At 46.1% G+C, this 21892-nt stretch overlaps 2 protein-coding genes across 4 annotated transcripts; both read left to right on the top strand.

The window, feature by feature from the left end:
* LOC8081103 (probable galacturonosyltransferase-like 7) lies at positions 3230-5593 on the top strand. Its single transcript, XM_002467959.2, has one exon. It carries the CDS (start codon positions 4135-4137, stop codon positions 5248-5250), a length of 1116 nt encoding a protein of 371 aa, XP_002468004.1. The 5' UTR covers positions 3230-4134; the 3' UTR covers positions 5251-5593.
* LOC8081102 (probable UDP-arabinose 4-epimerase 3) lies at positions 16908-21892 on the top strand. Of its 3 annotated transcripts, XM_021451507.1 has the most exons (13): positions 16908-17166; positions 17254-17309; positions 17619-17745; positions 18277-18380; positions 18471-18595; positions 19240-19353; positions 19439-19546; positions 19641-19732; positions 20119-20260; positions 20482-20582; positions 20680-20809; positions 20964-21108; positions 21383-21892. In XM_021451507.1, the coding sequence occupies exons 4-13, from the start codon at positions 18329-18331 to the stop codon at positions 21607-21609; spliced, it is 1236 nt and encodes a 411-aa protein (XP_021307182.1). In that variant the 5' UTR covers positions 16908-17166; positions 17254-17309; positions 17619-17745; positions 18277-18328; the 3' UTR covers positions 21610-21892. The 3 variants fall into 3 exon arrangements, with proteins under 3 accessions (XP_021307182.1, XP_021307186.1, XP_002468003.1); XM_021451511.1 differs by lacking the exon at positions 18277-18380 and having other exon boundaries at positions 16910-17166; XM_002467958.2 differs by lacking the exon at positions 18277-18380 and having other exon boundaries at positions 16910-17370.

Genomic DNA, 21892 nt, shown 5'->3' with positions numbered 1-21892 from the left:
ACGAGAAAGCTGGACAGACGTAGCATTCACCACACAACTTGATCGGGATTCTGCGTCTTTACTTCCGCGACGCTAAGTTCCTACGCCATACTACAACACCTAGCGAGATGACCGATCTCAAGGACACCCCATATGACATGTCACATGTCATCGCCAAATTTTATCGGTCGTCGTTGCAGGCAGCAACACTAGGTAATCTAGCAAATGGGATATGTTTTGGCAGCTGGGCTCCGGCAAAGCCTCCGGGATTTGCAATCTAGTACTCCCTCCGTCCCTGAAAGAATCAATTCTTAGGATCCGTGCCAGTCAAACTTTTTAAAGTTTGACTAACTTTATAGAAAAGAGTAACAACATCTATAATATAAAATGCACATTATATGAAAATATATTCTATGATGAATCTAATAATACTAATTTGATACTATAAATCTTAGTATTTTTTTCTAGAAATTTGGTCAAAGTTTAAAAAGTTTGACTTAGGACAACTCTAGAAATTGACTCTTTCGTGGACGGAGGGAGTACTCAGAAGACGTGGGCAGCTTCCTACAAAGGATATATAATACCTGCCTTTGCCACTACGAACTCGCCATGTGCTAAAACCTCAACGCAAGGCAACCAACCTTTCCAGCCCAATCATCACGAGTTTTTCAAAAATAAAAGGAAGGAAAGCCCAATCATCAGGAGGAGGCCGCGCATGATTACATTCAGGCTTTGCAATTTGCCATGTTGCAGCAAAAGTCAAGTTCTTTGTTCAGAGCTGGACAGCGCGGCCATCACCAAGTAGGCGGAGTAAACGCGGCTGCTGCGAGCGAGGCATCACATGGAGCTCCGTACTCGTACTTCCAGTTGGTGGCAAGGAGAACTGGGTTTTTGTTCTTCTGATGAAATTGTGTAGTACGAAGCAACCAAGACAATTCACGGCCAATTTGTTATAGTCCTATCATACCAGCTCATTGGATAAGGCTGTTTTTTTCTCTCATAAATACTCCGTATGACAGCCATGGGTGTACCAAACCGTATTTTCTTCATGCAAGTTTTTGAAAAAAAAAAAGATCAAACCCATCCCCCGTCTTCCCTTGGAAAAGACAAGGCTCTATCAAACAGGACACCCCGCCAGTACGTGTCACGACTGCAACACGGGGCGCGACAGGTATACCGCTGTCGTGTCCAGCTGTTCTGCAGTGCCGCCCTTTTTGAGTATTCGAGAAAAACAACATGCGAAAATCGCGGCTGCATACATCAGCCCCGCGCGGCCAAAGACAACTCCCGTTCAGCACGTCGCGGCGACGGACAAGGACACGAGGACGAGGCCCCCCGGCCGCGGCGCGGGCCTCGCCGAGACGTGTCAGCGCTCAAGATCAAGAGTCACCTCGGCGGGCTGGGCACTGGGCAGTGCGCTAGCCGCCGCCCCATGGGCCCTCGAAGCCGCCTGTCCTGGCGCCGCCCGCGCGTGCGTGTGCGTCATCGCCGGCCGGCTGGCTGGCAGCGAAGGTGTCAGGAGCGGTGGGGCTCCTCTGGCAGCGACACGCGGGGGTGCCAACGGCTAAAACGTGGAGACCGAGGCAACGTGCACCGAAACAACTCGTTGCCCCCGTGCCCCGGTTGGCCTGGCCCAGTGGCAGCCAGCAGCCTCGCAGCTCGCACGCACGCCGCGCCCACGTAAACCCGACGCGATGACGGACAAATCTGAGCTCTGGCTTCTGTCAGCTCGGCCACAGGCGGAGCGCGGCGTTTTAAAAAAAAAAAGTCGAAACGCCAACGATAAACATCCCGTGCGTCCGGTCCGGGCGTGGGCGTTCGCCACGTGGGAAGTCAACGGTCCACGCGAAGATAGCTGGGATATCCTTTTCTTGGCTATATTTTTTTATGTGCATCTGCTTGTTCCAGTTGGTGCCAATACATTTCAGATCTTTGAAGCCTTCAAGACTCAACTTCGCTTGCCTTTCTTTACCGAGATTTTGATCACCGTGTGCCGGTCTATTTAGACAGCGAGAAATGATGTGATCCTTAGAGGAATGTTAGCTTTGGTGCGGCGCTGCAGGACCATCTTTAGAAAAAGAGTTTGCCTTAGTTATTTTAAGGACAAGAACAGCTCTGCATTCAGCTATTGATTTATGGCTACAAGCTAATTCTTTTTATTTTCTTCGTTTCATTCTTTATTTCTTGATCTCTGTACTTGTAACGATTTGTTTTCAATTTTAATTGCAAGAAAAGAAAGTAGTGGGTCAAACCTATCCTTTTTTAAAAAAAAAAAATAGCGAGAGAAATGAATGATTTGTGATTGCAATGTTGCTGTTTTTCTCTCTTTTTGGTCAAGAAAATGATTATGACGACCATACTTGCCGACTTGCGTCATCTGTCATCGCGATAATAAAGACTTCGTTTCCCACGGAGCGTTTTTGTTTATTGGCGAATCGAGACCAGCATGTGCCCAACTTGAACATATGACGAAGGTGGTAATTTTATTGTAAACACCTTTGCGCATTGTATTTACCTCCCCGTTTCAAGATGTGACCTTTTTCACTGTATGATGAGTAATGAGTTGATGACTGTGATCTTTTTAGCGACATTTTTTAAATGACTCTCGGGCACTCAGCACTGTTAATTATGGTGGGATCATGATCGTGCCCTCTGCCCTACACATTTCACATTTGAACACAAGCGTTGAAATTCCGTGCCAAAACGGATATTCTGAGTCATGTAGTTTTACATCCGTTAATTGTGTACGAAACAATGCAACTTTTCATATCTTGGAAATTCCGAGACTAACCGAAAATTCATGTCCTAAAATTTTAAGCCTAGCCAGAATGTTGAAGCTCAAATTGGGTCCATGCTAATTCTAATAGACCCACGATTAGTTTTAGCTTAGTATAAAAAACTCTATAAAATGATATGATAATAGTACCATATTGATTTTTAACAGCATAAGACCATCCCTACTCCCTATAAATAGGGGCTACATGGCCAATTGCATGTATTACAAATTTAAAAAATAATATATTCATGGAACAACACTTTTCTGATTTTAACTTTGTTTTGACACCTTTGCAGAGGTATAAAAAATACTCTAATAATTATTTTTGCAACAAAAAAACTTTAATAATGAAACTTGGTAGTCAGTCAAACTTTTACAAAACTTGCAGATGCATTTAACTATTTTTCATCTCAAGTATAGTACATCATGTACAACAGCCATCACAGAGAACCATAGAGAGTCTCTTCGCTTGTTATGGTTGAAAATACTATTCGTTTTATAAAAGAAAAATACTGTTGAACATAGCAGATTAGCTTAAACTAACAGCCTCAAAGTAGACGTTCTTTTGACTGATTCTTCTGTCTACACTCCTGCAGAATAGAAGTTCAAAAAAAACTCAAAATTATAAGCCGTTATGGTAAACAGGTAAACCGAATTTTTGGGAGGGACAGATTGGCAAAACTGGCCGATGAGTCGGCGGCCTCGTCCGCTGGCAGCTTACTAGCAGGCCAGGCCAGGCCAGCAGCGGCGCTTGCCTCCTCCCCCGCTCCCCCTCTCTCCCTCAAGACTCGAGAGAAAAAGAAAACGAGCACGAGAGGCGGAGAGAAATAAACTCCGATACCCGGAATCGCCGTGCAAAATCAAACAAAATCATAGCGGCAGATACAATAAGCAGCTGCAGCATCGCAGCAGACTCCACCGTCACGCCACCGCGCCGAGAGAGAAAAGCCGAGCGGTGGCAGGCGAGGCGAGGCGAGGGGACGGACGAAAGGGGGAAATCGCCTGCCTGCCTGCCGCGGTGGGTTGGTGGGTGCCGCCTCCGCATCCTGCTGCTGCTCTGTTCCGCAGTCCACCACCATTTACCTCGCCTGACCTCGCATGGATTCCCGCTCGCTTCTCCTCCACTCCACGCACCGATCCGCCAGCTGCCAGGAGAGCGCGACGCGATCCAATTGAGGTCCAAGAGCGCGGGGGCTGCCTTGCCCGCTGTCTGTGTGCTCCCCTCTGTTTCCGCCTCCAAAAGCCTGGCCGCGCCGCCGCTGGAGGCCATCGCGCGCCTGCACGGCGTCTTGGTGGGGTGGTCGAAGCAGCAGCAGCGGCCGCCGCCGCCGCGCGGGAGACCCGGCGCGAGGAAGCGGTGGCCGAGCCGGGGGAGCGCGATGCTGTGGGTGGCGCGCCTGTCCGGCTTCTTATCCGCCGCCATGGTGATGGTGGTGCTGTCGCCGTCGCTCCAGTCCTTCCCGCCCGCCGAGGCCATCCGGTCGTCGCAGTTCGACGGCAGCGTCCGCTTCCCGGGCCAGATCGCAGGGGGCGCCCGGGGGATCGCCTTCCGCCGCGCCCCGTCGTTCCGCAATGCCGCCGATTGCGGCGCCGGCGCGGGCAACGGCACCGCCGCCAATGTCTGCGACCCTTCGCTCGTCCACATCGCGATTACGCTCGATGAGGAGTACCTGAGGGGCTCCGTCGCCGCGGTCCACTCGGTGGTGCAGCACGCCAGGTGCCCCGAGAGCGTCTTCTTCCACTTCCTCGTCTCCGACCCGGGCCTCGGGGACCTCGTCCGCGCGGTCTTCCCGCAGCTCCGGTTCAAGGTCTACTACTTCGACCCCGAGCGCGTCCGCGGGCTCATCTCCACGTCGGTGCGGCAGGCGCTGGAGCAGCCGCTCAACTATGCGCGCAACTACCTGGCCGACCTCCTCGAGCCCTGCGTGCGCCGCGTCATCTACCTCGACTCCGACCTCGTCCTCGTCGACGACGTCGCCAAGCTCTGGCGCACCGACCTCGGCGGCCGCACCGTCGGCGCCCCCGAGTACTGCCACGCCAACTTTACCAAGTACTTCACCGGCCGGTTCTGGTCGGACCAGCGGTTCGCCGGGACGTTCGTGGGGCGGCGGCCGTGCTACTTCAACACGGGCGTCATGGTGCTTGACCTGGAGCGGTGGCGGCAAGCGGGCTACACGCAGCGCATCGAGCGCTGGATGGAGATACAGAAGTCGCCGCCGGGGCGCATCTACGAGCTGGGTTCGCTGCCGCCCTTCCTGCTCGTGTTCGCGGGGCACGTGGCGCCGATCGAGCACCGGTGGAACCAGCACGGCCTCGGCGGCGACAATGTCCTGGGCAGCTGCCGCGACCTACACCCGGGACCCGTGAGCCTGCTGCATTGGTCCGGGTCCGGCAAGCCATGGGCGCGGCTGGGCGCCGGGCGGCCGTGCCCGCTCGATGCGCTCTGGGCACCCTTCGACCTGTACGGCCCCGCCGGCGCCGGCGAGTCCCGGTAACCGCAACACTCGAAAAAGAAAGATTCTTTTCCTTCTTTGGCCAACCCCGTACAAATTCTGAGCTTCTAAAATTTCTTGGTCTCCCCATTACCTGTTCAAACCTACTCATATATGTTTTTTTCATCCCTTTTTTCCTTTTTTACCCCCTGGGCAGTTGGATTAAATGTTTTGTGTTAGATTGTTCATGTTTGTTCTTAGTGATCCCTTCCTCCATTCCTTTTTGATCGTTAAAATCATTTGTATCCTACACTACAGAGCTGCAGGCTTGCAGCCTCATCACCATAAATAAAAAGAAACAGAGAAATAGACTTTGCAGTTTGCAGCATTCACCCCTACATCTCAATGAAGAGTCATCAGTCAGTCCAATGCAGCACCTGCACAACCCTTAATGCTCTGCCCCTGGACTCGACGAATACTACTACCGCCTCTCCAGTCTCCAGTCTCCACCATGGACCGGTGGTTCCTTGTACCATCAACGGCCGAGTCACCGTCAATCGCTCACAAACATGAGTAACTTGGAATCCTCATCTTTTGTGGCCGTGCACGAGCTGACTGACACTAACAACCATTACGGCAGATAAACCAAGCTCGCGTGGATTAAAGCCGGCGGAAATGGCCGGTGTGGGGGCAAGGACTCGGTGGCTGCAAGCAACACGGGACTTGTGAGCTACCGCCCAAGACCGCCTCTCTTTTCGGGGGTCCTCCTCCCTCTTTCCTCCGGTGGGGTCTCTCGCCACTCCCGCTCGCCATCCTCGCCGCTTTATTCTTTTGCAAATCATTATTGTGCTGCTGCTCTCCTCTCATCGGCATATAAATAAAATTTTTTTCGTTCGAGGGATTTTTCTTTTCCATCTCTCTCTCTCTCTCCTTTTGTTTTCTCCAAGCCAGCAGCACCTCATCTTCTCCTACAAGAACCTTTTTGTTTTTCTGATCATCTCACTTTCCTTGCCAGCTCCCACTTAGCATCTACTTGTCGCCCTCCGTCCGCTCAATGCGTCCAGCAGCCAATATTTTGTGAACAATGTGGGTGGAATTGAAAAAAGAAAACATTTCGTGTCAATTGGTGCTTGGCATCACCCGTGCGGGTACTCTCGCTGCCAACAGGGCCCCGCCGGCGGTGAGGTGGTAAAGGGCGCCGGGCCCCGCTCGGTGCCCGCCACACGCGTCGGTTTCTGCCCTCGCCAGGGCGCCAGGCACACAGTTTCAGCTTCAGCTAGGCTTCCAGTCGATTTGATTTGGATGACGGTGACGGTCTAACCGACGCCGGCTCTAACCTTTCGCAAAATTAGCCCAGGCTAATCAGCTGCTTACATGTGAGATTCGTGCTGTTCGGACTTGGGAACTGCAGGTGCGCGCCGTGTGATTGAATTATTATTTCACTTTTACGCCCCAGTTCCAGCAGATACAAGGTTGATCTCACTCGTAACGCCCTGATGATTGCCTTTCTGTATGTAGCACCTCAGAATTCTGGTGCACCTAATGTCCTTATCGCCGGTTATCATCGATTTTTGTTTATTACTGATGGTTTGTCTGAAGCTAATTGTGAACTGTCCACAGTATAGTATCGATCGCTTGTGATGTTAGAAAGAAAAGGCACTCTTTACTCCTTCAGTCTTCTAGAGAAGTACTACTACCTCAAGCTATTGATGTCAGTATTGTTTAATTGGGTGGCTGGGTGGCTGCTGATGTTCCTGATGTTTGTCTTGTGTACGATTCAGGTTAGCAACGCCAAACCATGTTGTATTTTTATCGCCAAAAGCTTTACCTTTTATATAAATCTCCAGCTCCGGCAAAACCATGGTCGTTTCTCCTGCTGGTAGTATGTGGTATGGTAGAAAGGCATAACGATAGGACCTTTCCGGAACCCTGCAGCACCTGCAGGCCACCGTGCTTTGCGTTTGGAGCAGTGCCGTATCGCAATGCTCTATTCTTCAATTCCTCATGAGATGATCAGATCAGAGCAAAAGCCTTCAGGGGTGGTCCTCCACTCCTCGGTGATGACAGATGCGACGGCATCTCATGAGGTGCGCAGGGTTCTGGTGGGGGGCGATGATCACGCTCACGGCTCACGCGCGTCACTCCCTCTAGCGCCCTCGCGCTGCGTTTGCGTCGGTTAGGATGTCAGCGTCGCCGAGGCCGGAGCCGAGCACGGCCGGAACCGCCGCGAGGGGAAAGCTGACCGGCAAGGCCACCCGTGCCCGTGCGTGCGCCTGCTTAGGGCCCCTTTGGATGACAGGATAGGAAATATGTAGGAATAGGAAAACCTTAGGAATACATATGCCATACCCCTCCGTTCCTACGAAAATTCAAAACACAGGAAAGCTGAAATGAAGTCCTTTGGCAGTAGCACAGGTGAAACACAGGAATAAACCACAGAGACTAGATGCTTCCATTATTTTTTAAAATCTTAAACATCTACCAGTTATTCATTCAAAGTCACTCGCTTTGTTGTTTGCCTCTGGAATGACCCAGGCCAGCCCACGTAAGGCTCACCAGAAGCTGCCAACCAAAAAAAAAGAACATCCAGAAAAAATTCCATGAGGTCTGAGCTAATGTTTTGTTTCCTATGGAATAGAGTCATAGGATTCTAATCCTATGGAAAACTTCCTTTGTTTTTCATATCAACCAAAGGCTAGGAAAGGAAATATTCCTTAGGAAAGCTAATCCTACAAAAATCCTTTGCCCACCCTGTGAACCAAAGGGGCCCTTAGCCTTTTCGCAGCCGCTCCTGCAGCTTCTCCGGTGACACGTCGAGGCTTTTAAAGGACGGGCGTTTTTTCGGATGGCCGCTGGCCTCCCGTCCGGTCCGGTACGCACACAACGCACTGGTGGTAGTGGTAGGTGCTGAGACGAGAGGGACAAGGCCACTGTATGCTGCAAATCCTGCAACGAGAAACGAGCCGGATACGGCATGCATGCATGCATGCATGGATTTGAAGGTAGAAGAACCGTTGTTTCGCGAGGATTTCTCGTCTCGGTGCCACTGTGGCGTTGCGTCCTCGTTTTGGCTACTGCCGTGATGTGTGCCGCTGCGTACGACGGGTATGCTTAAACAGTGACGTACGGTGGGGCTGCCCTGCCACCCAGCCAGCCAGATGCCTGCATGAGAAAGACGGCGTATGGACCCCGAAAAGTATAGTCCTTGGATTGTTGACCTTATATCAAGCATGTTGCCCCAGGCAAGAGGGATTCCTAGGGTGGAGATAAGGTTTACACGATTGTGCCTTTTTGTATAGTTCTGTTTGGGTGCTTACCTACTTCCGTAAGCTAGCTGTTGACGCTGGCTAGACCGCCCAATAAGGTCGCAAACGGCCTAGCACTAGCAGCGACGCCGATCAGTAGATCGACGAGACCGATTGCCCACCTACAGACCCCTGCCGAGAATACTCATGGGGAAGACACACGGCAGGGGTGTTCGCTGTTCGGTATGGTGTTCTAGGATCCGTAAGGTCACCTAGAACGACCACAAATCTGACATGTAAGATAGCAAGGAGGTTTAATAATTAAAAGATAATTTGTGTAGTTGGATATTTCAATCAGTTATGTACATCATATTTTATATGGAGCAGAGATAATTTTATCGTATTGGAAAACAATACGGTACTATTTTTAGGTCATTTTATCAAGTTTTTCTTAGATTAGGTCAAAACTGCATGGGCCGATTCTAAAACCGGCCTAGGTCCACCTCAAGTGTCAACACTAGCTTGTATCATACGAATTCTGGCTGATTATTGCTTCTCGGCACAAACAAAACAAAAATATCTCGAGTTTCGTCAATTGTGTGTGTGCTATATACATGTCAAATGGCCCATCAGAATTGTTGGTTATGCACGGTGGGTCCATGTTTAGTGACTATCCCGGCTCCGCGTCATGTACCGTTAAGTAATCGAAGCGTCAATTACACGCTGAAATGTATGTGACGACACTAAAAGAAGAGTAGAGTGCATCAGCTACTGAGCTGTCCTTAAGATTTTGTTTAGATGTCATCCATGATCCTGAAATACTAATAGTTTGCAGTTTCATGTCCTTAAACTTGGTAAGTATGTCACCAGAGGCTTTTAATCTTGTATAAATTAGTGTGCAATTGGCAACGTGGCATGCTAGCAACACATATCTCGTCTCTCTCTCTCTCTCTCTCTCTCTCTCTCTCTCTCTCTCTCTCTCTCTCTCTCTCTCTCTCTCTCTCTCCTCTTCCATGAATTGAAGGATGCAAGCCGGGGAGGTCTGGCACCACTTCTACTACACACTAGTTAGCGCTTCAAAGAAACTGGAACTCTCTATCACACTAGCTCCTGCTCTAGATACTAAAATTTTAACATAAATATGGTCAAGCTCAAGATGATTGAACTCAGTGCGAACTCGGTTTTTAGCTGGAGCGAACTTCTTTAGTAAATTTATAGAAACGTAAAACTACAAAACAGAGGTCATTTGTACGATGTGCTCTAAAGGAATCTGGACCGTTGTGTTGTGCTAGTACTACCACTGAATCCAGCATAAGCGGATGACGTGGCAGCATATGTTCGGGCAATCAGGAGACAGCTAGTTCCCAATATGCCTAAGGGCCAATACAGAAACCACCATAGTTTTTATAGACATTAATTATGGTGTCACCTAAGTATTTTACTGATGTGGCAAGATAGTTATTGAAGAGAGAGAGCAAAAATCATAGAAACTGAGTCTAATTTAGAAACCATGTCTATGCGAAATACAAGACATGAAGTTATATAATTGGTTGAGAATGGAGAGAGAATGAGAATATAATTGGATAATAAATTATTGTATAAAAACTATCCATTGGAAGCATAATTTCTATATATAGTGAAATTAATAGGTATAGAAACTTTGTAGTTTTTTTAGTATTGGGAGTGCCCTAATAGTCGAGTAATCGTTCTCTGTTATCAGATTTTACCGCGCACAAGCCATGTGACTCTACTTGTAACCAAGAGTGGACGTTAGAGTTGTTTGTTTAAACTTATCTATCAAACCTGCTAGTTATTTAATAAATTACAATAAATCAGCAAACAGCCAAGTTGTCATTTCAAAGGATGAAGGAACATTGTACGGGGTAAACAAAAGCCATGATTGTGAATTGACACGGTGCAGTAGGCATCCTATCTTTAATTCTTGGTAATTGGTATAGTACTACTTGGTAGAGCCCTCGACACAGTAACGCTGCACTAGTCCTCTGTCCATGGGCCCCCGAATGTGTGATCCACGTACGTGTGCCGATGTGCGAGCTTTGCTGTCCTAGTCATCCATCCATCCATCCATTCTCTGCCCTAGAAAGATCGAGCCCACCGACACCAGCGTTGCCAGACCTTCATTGCTCCAATGATTCCAACCACGAGGTTTACATGAACACATGCATGAGAATCTACTACTAGGCCATATCGCATCTCTCGGTTCAGTACCCTTGCCATTCTCAGGTCACCGCATACCTGAACGGAACTCGACGATCAGACCGGTCATCGGAACATCTTGTGGTAGCTCTGTCCCCCACCCCACATGGCCAATGCTCGGCCGTTCATGACCTAATAATGGTGCGGATCGCGGAGCCGCAGACACATGGCCAAGCTACGGAGTCTCTGCTATCATGCACGATATACTATCTGCATTTACCTTTGCAATGCGCAAGATAACATGAGAGCTTGTTTAGTTCTTACCCAAAAAAAAAACCTTCTGTGTATCATATCAAATATTTAAACATATATATGAAACATTAAAAATAGAATAAACAATAACTAATTATTATATGTATTTTGAGAGATGAATCTTTTAATCTTAATTCATTTATAATTTAACATTAATTTCTATAGTTACAAATATGTTATCATCGTCGAACTAAATAACTAGTTGTAAATAATTAGTTGTAAGTACTTAATAAGTACTCTCTACAGCTGAAACCCGAACAGGACAGTCCTGTCCTGCTGTCTTCGCTAGTGACGAATGGGAAGGTCCGAGTCTTCTGCCTTGTTGCCTCGCTCGCCAGGCCGCCACAGCGTACAACAAGTCGGAGGAGGTAGTACAAAGCACCATGGCCACCAACCGTCAGTCGAGAGCGTCTTGCTCGGTTCGCGGATAGGAGGAGGCTGCAAGGACCGCCCTGCCTGCGTCGTCACTCCTTGTCCCTGGTGTGCGGGTGGGTGTGCCTCTGAAAAAGGGTGCTCGGAGTCGCTTCCGGCGGGCAGCGAGTACTACAGTACAGTACAGGCTACAGGGCGGACCAGGCTGTGATGAAGGCAGCAGCCAGCTTGTCCGAAGCTGGCTGGCGACTACGGTCTCCGGCGGCGAGCTGCGTCCACTTCCCGATCTCAGCTGTACTAGGCCATGTACCTGTACTGCACATGCACGGCCTCCCTATGCACGCTACAGTCTCCCTCCCTATGCAAACGCCTGTGCCTGTTGTACTTATAGCTAGCAAGAATCAAGCACATCCATCTCCGTGTTATAAATGGGGTTTTGGTTGATGCAGCATCTCGTTGGGCCCTTGTGTGCTGTGTTGTACGTGTTCAAAAGGGACAGGGCCAAGTATCCTTATCGTAGGGGGGGGGGGGGGGGGGGGGGGACCATACGTGCACTGTGTAGTATACGGCCTTGCCTTACTAGTTGGCGTTTTCTCAAGCTTGCAATTCCATTCACATAACATAAAAGAAGGTAATGTTTGATGCATGCGAGCTAGATATTTCTTCGTCGGAGCAAAATCGACCTTGCGTACCTACCTACGGTGGTACTACCTCCTCGAAAGGGAATCATTAAAATACAAGGCGATGGTATTCGGTATGCATGCCAACTCCAAGCTAGGGGCAGGTCGTTGCATTGCAAGGGTTATCTCTGATTTGATTTTTATGCTGCGGTCATGCATGGTTTGAGTGATCTAGGAGGAGAGCTGGACAGGATTGTTTGGCCCATCTCGTACGGCTTTCCTCCTTTTTTTCTGATTCTCTTTGAGCCGTCGATTCGGTGTTTAACGGCTCCGAGTTTGTTTCCTAAAAAATAAAATAAAAAAGGGATCCGTGTTCCTAGTGGCGCTGCCTGACTCATCGCACGAAAGTTTGTTCACTTATTTTATAAGTTATATTTTTTCTGCCAGTTAGAAGCATTTTTCTCTTAAATAAATTAGCGAATGGTGCTTTGAGTCATGACTTTTCAGACAAACGAACATAGCTCTTAAAGCTCCGCCAATTTGAGCTAAGGTGTAGTATTGTCATCTCACACTTTTTTTTTATTTCATTGTCATCTCGCACTTGCATATGAGGCAAACAAAACCCGCCTAGCTATTTTGGTTGCTCCATACCATGGTTTACAAAACTAAAGCACGTGGTTCATGAATCATGACGGCCCATTTCATGGCGTGCACCGCGCATGCAGTTCACAATTTGTGCGAATGAATCGTCGTCGTCGTTCAAGGTGGACGACGCCGACGTACGGGTACGGAGCCAGCTACCTACCTCTTTTTTTTTTTGTCTCAGCTAACCTAACACCAGGATGCTCATCATCAGTACATATGTCACGGTACGTACTGACAACACCAACCAGTTTCAAGATAGTTGCGACGTTCGTGTCACTAACTGACTCCTACTCTGCCGGCCTGAATCCAGATTCGTTCCTGTAATTAAGTGTCACGCACTGACCCCTCCTACTCGGCCGGCTTAGTTTCTGTTTGTCACATGGTGGCATCGCCGCAACGGCCCGGCATTGCCGCGACATACACACATACACAGGGCCATTGGTTGCGCGCGCGCAGGCGGGCAGGAGTAGTACGTAAGCGTACGTACGTACATCAACATCTCGTCGTCGTCGCAAGATGGCATACGCCTTGTTTAGTTCACTAGACGAAAATAAAAATTAATTACACAGTTTAGCTGTAAATCACGAGACGAATCTTTTGATCCTAGTTAGTCCATGATTGGATAATATTTGTCATAAACAAACGAAAGTGCTACAGCTTTTCGAAACAAACAAGGCCATAGTATAGTAGAGCAACAGCAAAGTAACGGGGCACGAACCACGAAGCATGGCATGAGAGCCGACGACTGCAGCGACGGATCAACGCACCAAAGGGCCTGACAGCGCCATCTCGGCTAATAGTAGCTGCAGGCACGCACAGGCCACAGCTGAAGCTAGCGATTGTTTATCGGTCTCGCAACAGCAACGGGGCAACCGACGACACGAGCGCTCGGGCCCGGTTGGGATTGGGACGACGAGCAGAACACGTACCCCGGCCGATCTGCGTCGCGGAATCTGCTCGTCGTGGATCTTACGAGCGCATGGCCTGCTAGCTCCTAGCTCCCTGCTCGTGGTCTATTCTAAGCGAGCGAGCGAGCCGGCCTTTGTCGGCGCCATGCCGCACCGACGGGCGACGGGCGTGGCGGATCCAATCAGGCGGGACAAAATGCCGGACGCCGACCGGTACGGCATGCCTCGACCTGCTGTGGAGCGAAGTGACCACCGCCCCGGCCCCGGCCCCGGCCCCGGCCCCGGCCGGCATCGCGGACTGGATTTTATATATGTGTGAGCGATTTGCTGCTACCTACTAGCCGTTGTCGCCATGAGATCGATCGAATGCGTAGGTTTGACTAGTCAAATACTCAAGTGAAAGCAAAAAAAAATGCACGTGCTCTTCAGACTTCCAGAGCCTTGCTGCTACCTCGCCGCACCTGCAGTTAGGAAAAGCTGCAGTTTGTTTAAGATTCTCAGACCAGCAAAACCAAATAAGCCCTGTTTATCAATCAAGCCCATAAAGCACAGCCTCTGGTCGGCCTCGTTTGGTTCCATAGGCCGGCCCACGGACTAGCATTCAGATTTGCCGAACTTTCGGCCCGCGAAACGACTCCCAACGCCCAACCTACTCCTGAACCCAACAGCCCGCTGCGCTCCCTGCCACCTCGATGCAGCTGTCTAAAGGTAGACGAAAAATTTGAACCTCGTTAGCTCACTCTGCTCAGTTTAGCTTGGCTTATTATTATAATAAATCAAATAAAGCCAAAGATTTTAGCTCGTTAGTTATGGCCTTGTTTAGTTCACCCTAAAAACTAAAAAGTTTTCAAGATTCCCCGTCATATAGAATCTTGCGGCACATGCATAAAGCACTAAATTTAGACGAAATCAAAAACTAATTGCACAGTTTACATATAAATCGCGAGACGAATCTTTTGATATTAGTTAGTCCATAATTGGACAATATTTACCACAAACAAACGAAAGTACTACAGTAGCGAAATCCAAAAATTTTTCACATCTAAACAAGGCCTATAACGAGTCAACTCAAACTAACTCGTGAGCCACTCGCGAACTAAATGAGCTACAATTTTAGAAAAAATTCATCATAACTTATATTAATTTGGTATTACTTCATGTCTTACATTTTACAAAAGGTTAATATGTTAGCTCATATGAATATTTTGTTTAATTTAAGACTATTAGATATATTAGTTTTATATTATTACTATTTTTATACTTTAGATAAATAACAATTTTATATTTTATGTATTTTTTTATACTTGGCTCGCGAGCTTAACGAGCCAGCTCGAGCTAATAACGTGCCGAGCCGAGCTAGCTCGTTATCCTAACCAAAATAAATAGGGACCTTGACTTAGGGGGCACGACTGGAGTTGAGACATGTTGTCATCGACCAAAATCTTTTTGATAGTTCCACCGATAAAATGATATGAAAGTGAAGCGTAGAGTGGTGTGGTTTCTGACTATTAGTCAGTGTGTTTTCTTCATTTAAGGGGAACACTATCTATAGTGCCAAAATTATACTCTGTTGACGGATATCGGGATATGCCTATACCCTAGAGCTAGGTTTTGAGCCTATTCAATGTATCCTAGAGCACTAAAGTCCTCTTGCTACAAACCCACGTAGAAATTCAAATCAGATTTGATTTCCTAGACTAATGGTAAGGCCTTGTTTAGTTCACCCCAAAAACCAAAAAATTTTCAAGATTTCCTATCACATCGAATCTTGCGGCACATGCATAAAGCATTAAATATAGATAAAAATAAAAACTAATTACACAGTTTGTCTGTAAAACGCGAGAAAAATCTTTTAAGCCTAGTTACTCCATGATTGGATAGTGTTTGTCAAATAAAAACAAAAGTGTTATAGTGTCGGTTTTCTAAAAATTTTTGAAACTAAACGAGGCCTAACTTTCTTGGTTTTGCAAGCCGTCCTAAGCGTTGATCCCTTGTGAACACAGTGGGGATCGGGCAACCCGCCCCTCCTCTCCTAGGAGTTGCGATATCAGACCATTCAAGGGTGTTTTTGCGTTCCCCTTTCCAAAGGTGGCAATAGTTTGTCCTCAGACCTTTTCAAATCACTACCGATGGTGACTTTACAATATCCTCAGCCACTGCCATACATCGTTCATGTCAGGAAATAACCCGTAAAAGTAGTTAGATGGCTAAACTACACGGTTACAATAGTTAGATAGTGAAAGGTTCATGGTTTTTGAGTTTCATAGCTAAAATAAAACTTTGATGATAGTTTGTTGCTAAAATAGTATTAAAAAAACATACGAAAGAAGATAAACATGGTTAATTTGATTCCACAAGTTTTTTGTGTGGTAAGCTATCTTTTCTATTGGGATAAAAGTTGGTGAGAAATCTTAGAGCTTTACTTCTCCCCCCTTACATACTCTCTCTCTATTTCAAAATAAATATATATCCCACACTTCGAGGAGTTAAATAATACTAGGTTTGACCAAGCATATAAAAAAATTCTAGGTTTTATATGATACAAAATGACCTATTTGAAAATGTAAATGTTAAAGTGCGAGTTATTTTGAGACAGGACCCATGTGTCAGTTATCAATTTATTTATTTTTATTTAAAAATCCCCCTCCAGCCCCTCCACCCTTACCTGCAACCTGCTCCTCCTCTTCCCTCCCCCGACCCTTTTCACGCGCGACGCGAGCTGCGTCTCCGCTAGGGATGAAAACGGATCGGATCGGTGCGGATAATGCTTTTTTCATATCCTAATCCGTTTTTCTTTGTCGGATTCGGTGCGGAGCGGATAATACACGGATGCGGACGTGGATATGGTTTTTTTCGGTAGTCGGAATTGGTACGGATATGGAGCGGAAACGGATCGGAGACGGATTTTAATAGTCGAGTAACATGTGCATACATAGAAAATTATATGCTTGTTAAGAATTTATTTAGCACAGAACAAGAATAGACAATAGATAATAATCTTGCATTGCATTCCATATTGTTGCTCTCACACTAATAATTAACACTTAACATGATATCTTCACTAAAAAATAATAAGTTATTAGCGAATAAATAATAGCATCTAGCAAATTTCTTAATTTAATAATTAGAACATTAAACAACCACATCATAAAATAAAATTCCTTAGCTAACAAACTTTTTAAAATCCTAAATTCTTTAGTCTTGGAAGAGAAACCTTCGGATATCCTATTTTAAACATCGGATAATCCACATAAAATTTGCGGATAATCCATATCCGTCGGATTTTACCTATTCCATATCCTACACCGTATCCGCAGACAATTGGATTCGGATTATCCGTATCCGCACAGATGTTAAAAGTTCTTATCCATATCCTCAAAATTCGGATTCGGATCGGATCGGTTCGGAGAATTATACGCACCACTTTCACAGCTAGTCTCCGCCGCCCCAGACTCGCCACCATCCCGCAGCGAGCCTCCTCCTCTCGCGCCCTGCGCCCCTCTCTTTTCCTCGCTGCATCTCTCACCCTCGTTGCAGGGCTGCATCTCCAGCCAGCGGCCCAGTGCCCCAGCCCGCCGAAGGACCGCCACTCCAGACGCCTTGGCGCCCCCCCGCGGTGCTCCGCCCCGCCCATCTCTCTCTTCTCCTCGCTGCAGCCACGGATCTTGGTGGCAGGGACGCCATCGCATTTCCCAGAATCCAAGCGGCCCGGAAGAGCACGTACGCTCGTTCCTTTTTCTTTCTCCCGTTCAGCCGTTCCTCCCCCCAATCTCTCTCTCATTTGTTTCCTTCGGCGGCGACGAATAGGCGAGTGCCGCCGGCCGCCCTTCGCCAGGTCTTCACCTGCGACGAGCATCCACCAGGTACGCCCGCCTCCTTCTGTCCCCATCCTGCTGTGCGAAGCCGAGCACTCCGAACTCTAATGTAAGCTATTTGTTTCGGATCTGACCCCAATATACGTATACACATGATACCTGCTAATTTCGAGTTTTTTGTGAACATTATCGGGTTGTCCGCCTGAGACAAATCCGGTATTGCTGTTTATGGTTTGAATTGTAATCTTTGTCTGTGACCTGTTTTGCCTGTCCCGTCGCTGATCCTCATTGCATTTCGTTGAGATGAGATGATTCTGTACCAGTACAATTGATGCATACCATGTGATGGTTCTGCAGTTGATCTTCTGGCTGGAAAATCAAGTTGACGGTGGCGAGTAGGGGTTCTACCGTCGGCAGCCTCATCTCAAGGAGCAAAATTCTTTCATGATCCCTTTAAACCGGAGGGCAAGCCTGCCCAGGGCTGGTAGATCTCGATGCCCCTTGTCTCGGTTATTACTGTTGCTTTAGATGTACTAGTGACTAGTGATATGCACTCTTAACCTCCACGGCCCCTTAAGCATGTATGCCCACCACCACTGGCTTTGTTTATGTTTAGTTGGACCATCTAATGCATGCCCCCATGAAGGAAACTGAATAGTTTTTTAGTGCTCCACTCGAAAAGCTATCCTTTTTTTGCCTTACAATGGGATTCACTTGGTGTACAAGCACATGCTAGCTTTCAAAGGTGCTATTTACCCGCATCATGAGTGGAACTGTGATTCTGTATGACAAGTAGTATATTTTCTGACAGTTTTTTCCTTTGTTGAATGTTTCTGAGCAAAAGTTCCTTTCTGCGATCCAAATGATGTGTTTCTTCTGCCTGAAGTAATGCTTGTTATGTGCACATTAAGATTTCAGTTGCTAGAAAGACTGGCAAGTTGAGCTAAAGCTATTAGGTGCAATATTCCAATCGAAGTCAGGTGGATGTGTATAACTCTTTATTTTGATTTTTTAGATACATCTCTAAGCAAAGAGCAGCCACTTTGCTAAGATCACATTCCAAGTCAATGCTAGAGTATCCTTATACTGCATATTATAAGCAACAGCAGGGTTATTTGGGTATCTATCTATCTATCTGATCATGGGTGTGCTTCATTTGTAATGATTGAATGTATGACTGGTCCCTTTGTATGTTTCTCTTGTTGACAGGGATGGAGTACTTTGATGCAAGGCGGAAGCCTCATAATGTTGGGAAAATCATTGCAGCCCTGGTCCTCACAACAGTCTGTATATTTGTTCTGAAGCAATCTCCTGGTTTTGGTGGCAATAGCGTGGTAAGACTTTTCCATCCTATCATATTCCTTTTCAATAAGCTTTTCCAACCCACCTTCTACTCATGTTTCATATCATAAATTACAAATCAATTAATGTTCCTGTAGGTAGTAACTTCATAACCTCTTCTGAGACTCCCCCTTTTGTTTTCTTGTAATGCACTTCGTCACCTAGATATGTTAGTTTGAAGAGGTTTTAGAATATGCAGCAAAGCTTGTCTGGTATCTTTTCATGGAATACGCACTTGGGTAATGAGAAAACAAAAGTGAAAAGTACTATCCTACTTGTTTCCCTCACATATCTCCATACCTTCTTGTGGTGGTGCTAGTGAGCAGATGATGAAAGATTGAAAGTGACATCTCTCCAGCCGATAGTCTTTGTTATTGCAGTTCCTTTTACCCTAGGCCATGTTCCAACTTGATCTTTCATGCATGTGTTTGTTGCCACTGCTTGGTTTTGGCAGTTAAGGCCTGAGTGAGATCATGACAATTTCAGCTATCTGCCTAGAGGTGGTGTTTTTTTTCATGGCACCCTAGCAATCTGGATAATTAATGCTGATTTGTACTTTGTATACACAACTTAGATGAATTTGGTGGTACTCCGATTCCCAACTTTAAAGCTGACTGTGATGTGTATATTCCTGCAGTTTTCTCGCCATGAACCTGGGGTTACCCATGTCTTAGTTACAGGAGGAGCTGGTTATATTGGTTCACATGCCGCTTTAAGGCTCTTAAAGGATAATTATCGAGTTACCATTGTGGTAATCAAGTTTTTCTTTGTACTGAATGTGTGAACTAATTGTTATTTAAGCGTTCTGCTGATGCATAGTTTGGTTCATCTTGTAGGATAATCTATCTAGAGGAAACATGGGAGCAGTAAAGGTTCTGCAGGGCTTATTTCCGCAGCCTGGGAGACTACAATTCATCTTTGCTGATCTTGGGGACCAGAAATCTGTATCCTCATTTATGCTTCTAAAGCTGCTTTGCTTGTGCCTTTTCTGCTTATGGAGTGCATCCAAAGTCTTCTTTTCACTTAACTGGCTCCCAGGTCAACAAGATATTTGCTGAAAATGCATTTGATGCTGTGATGCACTTTGCAGCTGTTGCTTATGTGGGAGAGAGCACATTGGAACCCCTTAGGTAAGTCTGCTGTTGTTACCTTGACACTTATATTGGTATCGAGGATCATCTCATTCTATTCCGCATAAAATGTGGGGATCATCCAGATTTTTACACCTTTTTATGCATTCTCATATAGAATGGCCTGAATATGCATGGCACAGCATTCAGTATATTACCTTGTGCTGGCCTTCCTGTTGATTTTTTACTTAGCACCTCTCTTTCTCTCTGACTAAACAATGTATTAAAACAAATTTTTGTCTTAATTGATGGAGCACTGTAATGTTAGTGTCGTGATCATGGACTTACTCCTATCAATATCTTTACATATTTCTTACAGATTTAAAAATCAGTTTAAAATATCTGAAACTTCTGTAATGTTTCTAACAGTCTCAGTAACTTAACAGGTACTATCACAATATTACATCGAACACTTTATTGATTTTGGAGGCTATGGCATCTCATGGAGTCAAAACCCTCATCTACTCTAGTACATGTGCTACCTATGGAGAACCAGAGAAGATGCCTATTACAGAAGCCACACCTCAGGTAGTTTTGTTGAGAATTTGAGATGTCCTCTAATAAAACCATGTTTTGTGTTAATATGTTATTTAGTCGGCTTGCTACTGAAACAAATAGTTTTTAGGTTGATATCTAAATGTTGCATTCTTTCCTTCATTCTTTTTATGGTTTTAGCCTTTTATTAGGTACCTGTGCAAACAGACATGTTGTCACCAGTACTAATTGGTTTATCTCTTACCTTGGCTTAGTTCCCTATCAATCCATATGGAAAAGCTAAGAAAATGGCAGAGGATATCATATTAGATTTCTCAAAGTCGAAGGGAGCTGACATGGCTGTCATGATTTTAAGGTAATATTTTTCTGCAGTTACATAGGTTAGGACCTTGAGCATCCGAACTCATCTGTTCAGAAATTGGTTTAATTCGACATCTTGGCTTCTGCACCAGATATTTCAATGTTATTGGCTCTGACCCTGAGGGAAGATTAGGTGAGGCTCCTAGGCCAGAACTCCGAGAGCATGGTCGGATATCTGGGGCATGCTTCGATGCAGCATTAGGAGTCATTCCAGGATTGAAGGTACCCTTCTTTTGTACTGTGTAGCAGTATCTGTGAAATAAAGCATAAGTTAATCTATTGCTTTGTGCCAAGGTGTGCATGATGTACTCATAGCACTTTATTGTGGAAGCCCTCTGTAAGATGGAGCTGATGGTTATGCATGATCTTTCTGTAGGTTAAAGGAACAGATTATCCCACAGCTGATGGAACCTGCATAAGAGATTATATTGATGTCACAGATTTAGTTGATGCTCATGTGAAAGCACTCAACAAGGCAGAGCCTAGAAAAGTCGGCATTTACAATGTTGGAACAGGAAGAGGTTTGACAACACGAGATTTATTTATTTATTTGAATAATTATTATTTACTCATATGGAGAGTTGTACCTTGCACAGGTTTTAATAAATACTTGGCTTAATTTACATGGTAACAAGACATATAGAGGCTTGCAAACAGTTAATCTGGGACAACACATCCTTGTAGTATAGACACAAATTTATGCACAGGGTCAATAGTTAATTGTGCATCAAGCTGGAAGTCTTTTCTTGTGCGTCAGTATCACTTTGCTCTGATATATGCATGTCTTCTGTTCAGGTCGCTCGGTTAATGAGTTTGTTGATGCCTGCAAGAAAGCAACTGGGGTTAACATCAAAATTGAATACCTCAGCAGAAGGCCAGGAGATTATGCAGAAGTATACAGCGATCCAACAAAGATCAACAAGGAGCTCAACTGGACAGCTCAATATACCGATCTCAAAGAGAGCCTGTCAGTCGCATGGAGGTGGCAAAAGTCGCATCCGCACGGCTACGGGCCAAACTAAATATAGCCTCACTGAATCGTCAATACATATTAATTCTTTAGTTAGCGATATAAGATCTTGGTGCGCTACTCTCAAAAAAACACTCCTTTATTCTTCTCTCTTTCTTTTTATTTCAAAGGTTTGTTGTTTTTTGGCTAGCAGAAACATGAACGGTGATTTGGATAAAAGAAAAGGGGACCTGTGACGACAATTTCATTGTTTCTGACAAAAAATGTTGATAAAAAAAATGTACATTTCTTCAGCCAATGAGCTGCAAGGTTTGATTGAATTGAGTTAAGAAAAA

This window comes from Sorghum bicolor, chromosome 1, assembly GCF_000003195.3.
Source record: "Sorghum bicolor cultivar BTx623 chromosome 1, Sorghum_bicolor_NCBIv3, whole genome shotgun sequence".
Taxonomy (NCBI): domain Eukaryota; kingdom Viridiplantae; phylum Streptophyta; class Magnoliopsida; order Poales; family Poaceae; genus Sorghum; species Sorghum bicolor.
The sequence above is the reverse complement of the archived record's forward strand: the minus strand, read 5'-3'. Positions and strand labels throughout refer to the sequence as shown.

Bases quoted from the DNA above. Each gene is read 5' to 3' on its own strand.
- LOC8081102 (XM_021451507.1), top strand. From the start codon at position 18,329: ATGCTAGAGTATCCTTATACTGCATATTATAAGCAACAGCAGGGTTAT. The intron at 18,596-19,239 runs GTAAGACTTTTC...ATATTCCTGCAG, and splicing joins GTTTTGGTGGCAATAGCGTG to TTTTCTCGCCATGAACCTGG. The intron at 19,354-19,438 runs GTAATCAAGTTT...TTCATCTTGTAG, and splicing joins ATTATCGAGTTACCATTGTG to GATAATCTATCTAGAGGAAA.
- LOC8081103 (XM_002467959.2), top strand. From the start codon at position 4,135: ATGCTGTGGGTGGCGCGCCTGTCCGGCTTCTTATCCGCCGCCATGGTG.